The sequence below is a fragment of the Xyrauchen texanus genome, chromosome 26, assembly GCF_025860055.1.
Source record: "Xyrauchen texanus isolate HMW12.3.18 chromosome 26, RBS_HiC_50CHRs, whole genome shotgun sequence".
Lineage (NCBI taxonomy): Eukaryota > Metazoa > Chordata > Actinopteri > Cypriniformes > Catostomidae > Xyrauchen > Xyrauchen texanus.
The window spans coordinates 13,998,579-14,009,325 of NC_068301.1; the positions used below are offsets into that span (position 1 = coordinate 13,998,579).

General features: G+C 35.8%; 1 protein-coding gene across 1 annotated transcript in view; it reads left to right on the forward strand.

Annotated features, from left to right (window-relative positions):
• Positions 1-10,366, forward strand: part of sdc2 (syndecan 2) — a 48,743-nt gene extending 38,377 nt beyond the window's left edge. Inside the window, exons 2-5 of the mRNA XM_052092799.1 lie at positions 2,258-2,372; positions 2,899-3,059; positions 3,228-3,357; positions 7,633-10,366. Coding sequence (XP_051948759.1) covers positions 2,258-2,372; positions 2,899-3,059; positions 3,228-3,357; positions 7,633-7,796 — 570 coding nt within the window. The 3' untranslated portion in view covers positions 7,797-10,366. The remainder of the gene's footprint in view (positions 1-2,257; positions 2,373-2,898; positions 3,060-3,227; positions 3,358-7,632) is intronic.
• Positions 10,367-10,747: the final 381 nt, after the last annotated feature.

Here is a 10,747-nt window from a genome sequence, read left to right on the forward strand (position 1 = left end):
TAGTGCTAAATATGTTTATAAATGTTTTAGCAATTTTATGTTTTTTACTATATTAAGTTGTGTGATTAATTTTTTATATTTCTATTTTTAATATTATATTCAACATTCTCAGATAACAATTGTTTCTTCTGCAGTATATCTGCTAAAGTAAATGTACATTGTTTTAAATGAGTTTTAGATATTTATATTGGAAAACAAGCTAAAACAAAAGCAAATCAAAAACATATTTGTTGCAGTGTATAATTGGGCAAAGACTCTCTCACCTTTCAATTAAATTGCTGCGTTTTGCCAATTTTCTTCACGATAAGAAATACACAGTGACGCATATATTATGATTCAATGCGAGCGAGCCATCACGTTATGATCTAGCTGCAGCAAGCATGCACACTCAAGGGACAAGCATCCCCACTGCATCTGCCAAATGCAGTTTCAATCTCTCCCCCTTTGATCGGGACATTTTGTGCAACTTAGAAGAGGCGCTGACCGCACAGAGAAATATCAGTTTCGGAGATTGTAGTTACAGTTGAAGTCAGAAGTTTACATACACTTAGGTTGAAGTCATTAAAACACATTTTTAACCACTCCACAGATTTAATTTTAGCAAACTATAGCTTTTTCAAGTCGTTTAGGACACCTTCTTTGTGCATGACCCAAGCAATTTTTCCAAAACTTGTTTACAGACATATTGTTTCACTTTTAATTGACTACATCACATCTGAGATGGCATGAAGGTGAATAAAGGATGAGAGAATTTTCATTTTTGGGTGAACTATCCCTTTAAGCTCCTCATTCCAAATATGGAGAAATGCTGTCATCTCCTGCCATGTTGATGCAATAGTTTTGTAGGTTATGTTAATTTGATAGCCCAAATATTTGGAAATATATGAATGAGAAAAAAAAATATTTCATTAACAAAGCATTCAATATACAGATCGTGCTATTTTGTAATTTTTGAAACATGCCATTTTTCAAATTGAATTAATTGCTTAAATTATAACATAAAAGGATGACACAGTCATTTTGTATGGTTAGAATAGAAAAACAATTGCCTCTGTAAAGGTTAAAAATGCCCCTGAAAATGTAATATTTCCCTAAAATGGAAATTTATTTCTGACCCAGGTTCCATCTGACCTATTCAGGAATTGAGAAAAGTAGCCTCCTGTGAGATTTAGGTGAATTTGTTGTAACACAGTGTGACAGTGTAGTCCGATTCCTGAATGATTTACTTTTTTTAGTGAAGCAAAAGCACTTTGGTCTGAGGTCATGTCCAAGTCGAAATGAACCAAGAACTGTTACTGTGTTATGTTCTACTTAAGGATGCAGAGACATTTTTTGTTTGTTTAGAATTTGTATTTAATATATAGTTAAAGTAGGACCAATTATTGGATGCATTTATTCCTCTAAAAAAGTCTTTGAAAGTCAGTTAAAAGTCTTTTGCAAGAATTGTTTTAAATGTGTTAGATCTGCTCTGTTGGGCAGTAAATGTATTTCCAAATATTTCTTCCTCAAAAGTTACAATTGTTAATGCACCCATTAAGGAATTAAAATCATTATGAAGAATCTGAACTGGAATATTTAAATTCCATATGATTCCCATCCCTGGCGTATTTTTCAGTATAGTGTGTTTTATTGATTGGTTATTGGTGGTAGAGGTTGCAAACAGTCTTAAGTCAACCGTCCAGTCAGCTTCATGTATTCCAACAGGGCATTCTGATTATTAAAAACCAAACCCTTGTATACTTCTAGATGGTTTCTTGGGGAATAGGGCCTGCCCCAAGTTCACAAGTTGGGGAGTGGAGTGGAGGTGATGCGGATGAGCTCCTGATTGTAGAGTAAATGTGTTGTTGGAAGGTGATCTTTCTGCTGTGTTGTGAAATAGTGTGGAGTGCCATAATGTGGCTCTGCAGAAATAGCTGAACTTGCGGTTCATTCTGAACACTCAGTTATGGAGAAAACTTTACTTATAGCTTCTGGACCTGTGTCAGTGCAGAGGCTTTGATGACAAGGTTAGACTGTGTATAATACATGTTAAGGCAGAAAATATTGAGCAGTGACCAGGGCAGGCATGGAATACTCATTCACACTGTGCCACTAGTTTGCTACTTTCAGAAACATTACTGAGAAAAAAAATCGATTTCATAGGTCCTCTGTGTGTCAAGGGGTTTGAGTAATAAGGACAGACAATGGCAGAAGAAACACTGTTCTATCGGTCTTAATCTCCATTTTTATGACTCTGTGCTAACTGTTGCCTCTGCAGATAGCGGTCTCAGCGGCCAAATCCCCCTCCACAACCGATGACTTATACCTGGAGGACGCCGGATCAGGAGGTTACCCCGAAGATGATGATGACTTCAGCTCTGGATCAGGATCAGGTATGCTGGTTCCCAATATGGGATGCTGGTGTACTGATTTGTCCCCCAATAGGCTGCCTTATTACAATACCAGTAACATTACCTTAGTCAACCAGCTTCACCAGAAAGTCCATGCTGATCAACCAGCTGCACCATCCAACAGACTGCAAAAAAATAAAAATTAAAAAATCCAAATTTTTATTTTTGTATTGTTTTCGAGGAAACATCCTTAAACAAGATATATTTAAGTAGCAAAACTGTGATAAGACTTGTTCAGATATAATATATAAAAAAGAAAAAACTATTTGTCAATGGAGTAAGACCATTTGAATCAAGACAAGTTCTCTGAAAACAATTTGTATTATCTTTTTCAATTTTGCTTCTCTAGTGAATGTATCTAATTTTAAGAATGTTTAGATAATTTTACTGAAAAAGGCTAGACCAGCATGGAAATTCATGCTGCTGTAAGCTGGTCTTTTCAGCAGGGTAGAATCAACCATCATTGATTCTAGGTTCACAATCTAATAAGATTTTCATTGTCTTTTAGGAACTGGAGATGAGATCGAGGAAGCTGCCACAGTAAACACATTGTTCATCGTGCCTAAAGCAGAGCCCACACAGGACTCAACCAAAGACTTCACACCGAAAGTGGAGACATCTTCCGCCCGCGATGTCCCCATAGACAAAAAGAAACGAGTTAAGACAGAGGTGAGTGCAAGCTTAGTGTGCTGCAAGGTCCTTCTTAAGTTGAACTTTGGGTCACAAGTGGATCTCTCTGTGTAAATGATTTAAATGTGCAGTTATCCAGCCAGCAGAAAGTGCAGTATTATGAAAGTCATCTTTCACTTATTGTAACACTTTAATCTTTCCACTCAGCCCCCAGTTCTTGCTACAGAGGACTCGCGCAGAAACCCAGTCACAAGCACCACCAGCCTCCCTCGATCCCCATTGGATCCCCTAAATGTCCAGTCTGAAAATCTCTTCCAGAGGACAGAGGTTTTGGCAGGTAGGTTAATCATAAGTATGTTAGTATGGTCATTGGTCAATTAGTTAGGTATGGCAGCACTGCACGATTTTTCTATCGAGTAACTTTAGGCGATATATCAAACAAATAATGACAGATGTTTTGAATAGATTTTCATAATAATTTTGGTGCAGCATCTGAAAGTGTCTCTGAGGAAATCTTGCTCATAATTCATGGTGCTGCAGTGTGCACTTTCTTAAACTTGAGCTGCAGCCCTTACTGGGAGCTTTCACAGTTCACTGCATATTTATTTATTTTTTATTTTTCTACCAGAATGCCTACTTAATCCTCTGTCTCAGCAAAGATGCAAAAAACAAAGATGTTACTGTACAACCCAGTCAAAATAACAGATCAATTTATTGATGTTTCTTAAGGGTCACATTTTTTAATTAAAGGAATATTCCTGTTTCAATACAAGTTAAGCTCAATCGGCAGCATTTGTGGCATTCCCACAAAAATAATTTCGACTCGTCCCTCTTTTTCTTAAAATAAAAAACACAATATCGAGGTTACAGTGAGGAACTTACAATGGAAGTGAACGGGGCCAATTTTTGGAGGGTTTAAAGGCAGAAATGTGATGCTTATAATTTTATAAAAGCACTTGGATTTCATTCTTCTGTTAAAACTCATGTATTTGAGCTGTTAAGTTTATTTAAACCATAATATTACAGTCATTTTAAGGGTTTTTGACATTACATCATCATGACAACATAGTTGTAAAATTGGCTATAACTTTACACAGAAAAGTTGAGAGCGATTTTATCACACTAAAATCATGTTAATGCATATATTGTTTACTTCTTGTGTAGGGTTGTCACGATTATGAAATCTGGCTGATGATTAATTTTCAAACATTAATTGTAATTATGACAATTAATGGTCTCTTTTAGCACTTTCATGATTAATTGTCATATAAATGTCATATTTCTTAAGGTGAATGTGTGCTTCATACATCCTAAGAAGCCATCTTTACATATTTAACTTTAAAGCTACACTATGTAACTTTTTTTTTTTTTTAACAAAATCAAGTGCAACAAAAACCTTTTATCTGATCACAATACAGATGTCTTTTCCACAATACACTTTGATAAACCTATAATAATGACTTATATTTTAGAGCTTTCAGGACGAATTTCACGGGAAATTGCATACATACGTCATTCAACCCATGCGTGTTGACGTCATATCCATTCACAGATACATTCTGGCTACTGAAGTGTGTATGGGAGTAGCGTTAAGCTGAAAGTTTGTTGTCATTATGTCTGTAATAAAACCCGAATCGACATCGGAGTGGCTTTTCAGAGGTGGTGACAATTGAAAGGATTTAAAAGTGACCCAGAGATATCTTTTTTCTTACTCAACAGGTAAGTTATTTTATTGATATGGTTAATGTATTGTTGTGTAATCACACACACACACATACGTCTGCACCGGTTACAGTATGATTTTTGTATTTCACCACACACACACACACACACACATCTGTGTGTGTAGCAGTGGCGATTTCTCAGGGCCAGCAAAGCCTTCTCTGCTGGCCTAACATGCCGAATAATTCAATATTTTTCATCCTTTCATTCTCAATCTCCTTTTTGCCTATGTATTTTTAATCGCTTTCCACTCTTAATGAATCTACAAACAAATAGAGAAAAACTAAAAGTTTATCCAGTCAGAATTTATTCCTTGATGCTTACAAGTAAAGTGTGACAACTGTTTCACAATTTGCATGCCCGAGTCTGAAGCAACTTCCTACTAGGAAAAGTGCAATGAAATGGATCTTTAAGTCAGAATTACAGCTTGTAGACTCGTACAGAAATTCTCAACTCTGATTTTGCCGAAATGCAGGGGCATGATGTCACACAAACATGTCGACACTCCGGGAGATATACAAAGTGATAAACATTCACTTTATTAAGTAATATTGATAAATTAGTTTGTTTCCACTTAACATGGTATTAAAGCTTGTTTAATCGTACACCTGAAGCACACATGGTAGCGCTGCAGCATTGTTTATCAGTTGGGTTGCTAGGAGACATCTCTAATGCGAGTCAAACACCTGCTAAGCTAACGGGAGGGTTGCAGTTCCGAATATCGGGGAATGAAATGCACTTATGGTTGGAGATATCAAGTAGAAATATCTCACATCCAACTTGAATGGAACGTAGTATAAACGTGTACCCTGACTAAACGAAATTTATAGCAAGCAACATTTAAATCGCAAATATTCTTAGATTTTTCCAGGTATTATTGACCTCCTTTGTAGATTCATAGTAGTACACACACATGTGTGTGTGTGTGTGTAGTGAAATACAATAATTATACTTGCAGAACACTTCACTTGCTAGCACACGCATGTATTTTTCTTTATAATGGCAATCATTTATATAAATAAATCCTTTAGTCCTAGGCTTGTCAAGGACATGTGATTCTTGAAATGATGTTGACCACTGGTTGGTAACAATAACAATCTAAAAATTAGTTACTACCATGGTTTATTTGGCCAGAATATCCTGCAGTTATAAAAACTTTACAACGTTTGTCCTTATCAGACTATCAATCGTTATGACTAATCTTATTAACATTGCCTAACTTTTGTTACGTAATTTATATCAAAACATCAATGTTTCCAATAAGTCAAAACAACAGCCTAAGATATGGCACTTACCTGATCAGATGACATGTTTTCGGATATCCGTCTTTTCCTTTCTTTCGTAATTTGTTTGTCCATTTGCTCTGATAAGATGTCCTGTATCAATGTGTACACCGGTGCCTCAAACCACATTCATCCACGCAGAGGAGCAGAGCCGAAGCACAACTAGGGTCATTACTAAAACAACGTTCTTCTGTAAGACACATGCAGTTTTATTTTATAACCACTAGAGGGCCAAAACTAAAATAGTGTAGATTTAAATATATATAAATCAAATAATAAAATAGGGATACATGATTTCCTTAAGGCTTTAAAAACTTATAAATTACATAAAATAATGTTTAAATATAAAAAATATTTCAAAATACTTAAAATATGTTTCTGTTTTTGGTCAAAATTGGTTTTGGTCAATTTTACATTTACGCTGTTGTTTTTGGATCTGTTTTTTTTAATATTAGATATTTTATAAAACATTATACTTTAATATATTTTATTATATAAAATTATGCAATAGTAAAATATTTTTTTCCCCCCAGTTTCTTCACTTTCGCACGTTATTTTAATGCTCTTTGATTAAACCCACAAGCCCCTATTTCTCATGAAGCAAAACCTTTGAGATTTCGTTTTATCATTTTATCACTCCACAGAAATAAAGCGGTCGTCTCCTCCTCTGTCACTGCGTGTCATTAACACTGTGTATATGAACCCCACTATGACCAGGAACATTCGTTTAAAGTGAAGTTGGAGCACTTTGTGCTCACTATATTTTATATAAGTTTATATTAGTTTGTATATGTTTTGACGGGATTTTGGCGAGAACCTCTGCGGACTACGCACGCATCGGCTCTTCCAGACAGGAACTGATCTGGTTGACATCCAGAGTTCAACTGAATGACACCCAAATGCGCCACTGATTGCATTTATATATTTGCTTAAAATTCCATTATTAAAATGTGATTGGAATTTAAAGTGCACAATAATCGAGTTTATCTCAAATAACCACGGTTAGATCAAATAAACGTGATCAAACTATTATTTAATAATCGCAACAGGCCTTGTCATTGTCTTGACTTTTTGAAATGGTGAGTATTTTAACATTTATCATTTTGGCCTCCATCGTAAGTGCCTCACTGTAACCCATATTTTTGCTTTTTTGTTTTAAGAAAAGGAATTCATTCTTGTGGTAATCAACATTATGCCACAAATGCTGTCGATTGAGCTTAACTTGTATTGAACTCTGAATATTTCTTTAAGTACACTCTTAAGTACTTGGCTGTCTGTTTAATATCCTGTTGAATGTAGACAGAACCACAGTGAGAAGATACAACATCTTCCTGTTTTGGGTTGACACACTTCCTCTCTCTAAATCTCTTGACCCTAAAGCAATATTAAAGGGGTCCTTATTTAATTATCCAATTACTGTATATAAGGCCAAGCTGAGTAGGACAGGGATCTGCTTTCCATGAGCCACAGAATCCCAGATGACACTTTAGTCACGTAGCCAGCCAGGGGGAATATTTCAACATATAGCATGAGAAGTAAATGACTCGTCTACTTCTCTAACTTGAAATAAACAGATTTATTATGCCTGCTTAAATACTCTATTCCAGCTGTCATTGCGGGCGGAGTTATCGGCTTCCTCTTCGCAATCTTCCTCATCCTCCTTTTGGTGTACCGCATGAGGAAGAAGGACGAAGGCAGCTACGACCTCGGCGAAAGGAAGCCCTCTGGTGCAGCTTATCAAAAAGCTCCCACTAAGGAGTTTTATGCATAGACTCACTCATAGAAACCAAGCTTCACCAAGCAGAGTGATGGTCTACTATCAATGACTACGACAAACTTGTTCTGAATTAAAATCATACAACATGACTGAAGAAAAAATAACATAAAAGAAAGCTTTTGCTTAGAGTATTGTAATTAAGACCTTTTCTTTCTTTTAATGAGAAAAAGCAAGTGTTGCTTATTTTATGGCAAATCTCTCTCTGTATTTAAACATTTATTTTCGGTGTATTTGAAAAGGCTGAAAAGACAACCACAATCTGTAAAGGTGAGGATATATCCCAATCTGTCTTCTGTCAAAGGAGCTGTTTTAGTCACTGACTACTTTTTAACTGTAGCAGTATGTATTTGTAAAGAACATTTTTAAAGTGGAATAATTGAATATAATTGTTCTGGATCATTTCTCATCTTATTTCTTTGATTTAATTTTTTTTGTCCTAGCATGTCTGATGTTGACCATAAGTGTATTTCATTAATTTATCTTTTCTCTGATTTAAAAAAATGCCTTTTGGATTAACTCTGAGTCGATGTAAGTGTTTTCCTGCAGGTTACAATTTTTATTTGTTTTTATTTCACAATAACTCTGTTAGAACGACAGATCATGTGATGTTTTGTTTTATGTTCGCTTTTTCAGTTCTTGGTCTCAGATCTGAACAAATTTGTTCAAAGACCCACGCGTCTTGCAAAATTGTTTTCAGTAGTTCGCTGAACACTGAGGCTTCATCTACGCTTGAGCCCTGCAGTGTTTTTAAGTTAAGAAAAATGACCAGTGCTATTTGAATACTCCCATACATCAGTTCTCTTTGTCCACGTCATGGCGATTCTAAATCTGCCCTCAGATGTCTGAAGAGAGCTAGATTTATCGAATTGATGAGCCCATAGCCTTCCCTCCATTACTCTGTTCTTATAATGAGAGGATGAGGTACCTCAGACTGACTCCTCTTGGGGCCCTGACATGGCCTACCCATCCCTAGATGTACATTTGATCAGAGCCAGTTCTGATGTTTTGGTGATGAAAGCCTCAAGACAGATTCTGCTGTGATCTGTTTTTATTAGCTCATCAAGAAAGTAGATACAATGTTTTGCTGTTACAGGGAGCATCTCTCCTACTGGAACTAAACATGCTAGAAAGTTCAGTCAACATATATTGAAATGGACTCTACAGTGGAATCGTTGTTGATGTTAATTTCTTTTGTGGTTTCCAGTGGTACAAGTTCGGAATTGGTTGGTAATCATATATAATGTATCAACTACATCAAAATCACTTGTCATAGCTAAAATGAGGTTGATCCATAATAGTGCTCATCAAAACCATTAGTTAGGCAAGATCAGTATGACTAAACAAGCGCCGCCTCACTCTCTTTTCATTCATATAAAGGTTCATATGAAGTTGTGAAGCATTGTGAATCCATTGTGAATCCACTCTTGCTTGATTTCTGAATCTGTCCTTTCTCGCACCCTTGTTCCTCTGTAAAACTGTACCCAACTGTGACCACCCCTAAGTGACTGGACTGACCCGTACCCATCTAAGCTGGAGCTGAACAAAGCAAGGTATTGAGAGAACACCGGCAAACCCAAAGACTCATTTGATTTTTACATTGCTGTGTATTCCTTTGGCCACACTTGAGTTTTTATTTTGTTTCATTTATAGCTGTTAGTTTTTGTTTCTGTTTTGACTAGAAATATGACCATTGAGTCTAATTACGTATTCATGTATGGGACAAATCTATATAGAATTATATATAAATGTATATTCACAAATGTTTTAAACCTTCAAAGTGCCTACCATTTGGAAACGTTCAAATGTCTGACTTGGTTCCAGATGATTTGTGCGCCAGAATGGCTAGAGTGATCGAATCATGTAAGCACAGCAGACTGAAATGATAACTTTTTTTAGTTGTACAAAAAGCAGACAGTATTGTACCTATAAGTTAACAACACTACTGAATAAACATTGTGGCCTAATTTTGCTTTTCGCACTTTTTAAAAACTTTTTAATCGGTCTATCAATCTCACTAGCTAGCTATTTATCAATGTCTGTTAACCCATCTCTATCTCTGTCTAATTATTGTAGGTAGTTGAAAGCAAACTATTGGAGTATGTAATGCCATGTATGAAAAATTCTTCCCCTGTGTCTAGAATCTCATGCAGGGACTATAAAATGGGAACCAAAGGGATTAAATGCTGAGAGTGTTTACACATGGGCTCAGCACTGCAGATTACTTGTGTATTTATTAATCTTTATTGGTTCTCCTCTGGGATTACTGTTCCAAAGCTTGATCCCAGTGGCTCTCTTATTCAGATCAGTGTCCTGGATGGTGGAATACAAATGATTGACCTTGTGGAAAGATAAATCTGAACATTGCTGTCCAAGATCATGCCTGTGTTTGTATTCACAGCAACCAAACTGCCATGTCTTTTTATTTTACTGGGAGGGCATTGTAAAAATATAGTCGTAGTAGCCTATAATCTGTTATAGTACACTGTAAAAAATGAATGCCATATTGTATTCAGGTTGATTCAGTCATATTAAATATTTGATTTGATTTGAATAAAACAGTTAATTTAAATGCTACTTCTTGAAGTAAATTTTAATTTGTTATTGATATTTGAATATTAATATTTTAAATGAAAAATATTTTTTACAGTTTGAGTTTTTTAAATTGGGAGGCATTGTATTAGCTCTGTACACTCACTGAGCACTTTATTAGCAACACCTTTACACCTACTTGTTCATGTGATGATCAGCCAATCGTGTGGCAGCAGTGTAATGCATAAAATCATGCAGATATGGGTCAGGAACTTCTATTAATGTTCACATTAATCATCATAATGGGGAAAGATGTGTATCTCATTGATTTAGACTGTGGCCTGTTTGTTGGTGCCATACAGGCTGGTTTGAGTATTTCTGTAACTGCTGATCTCCTGTGATTTTCATGCACAACA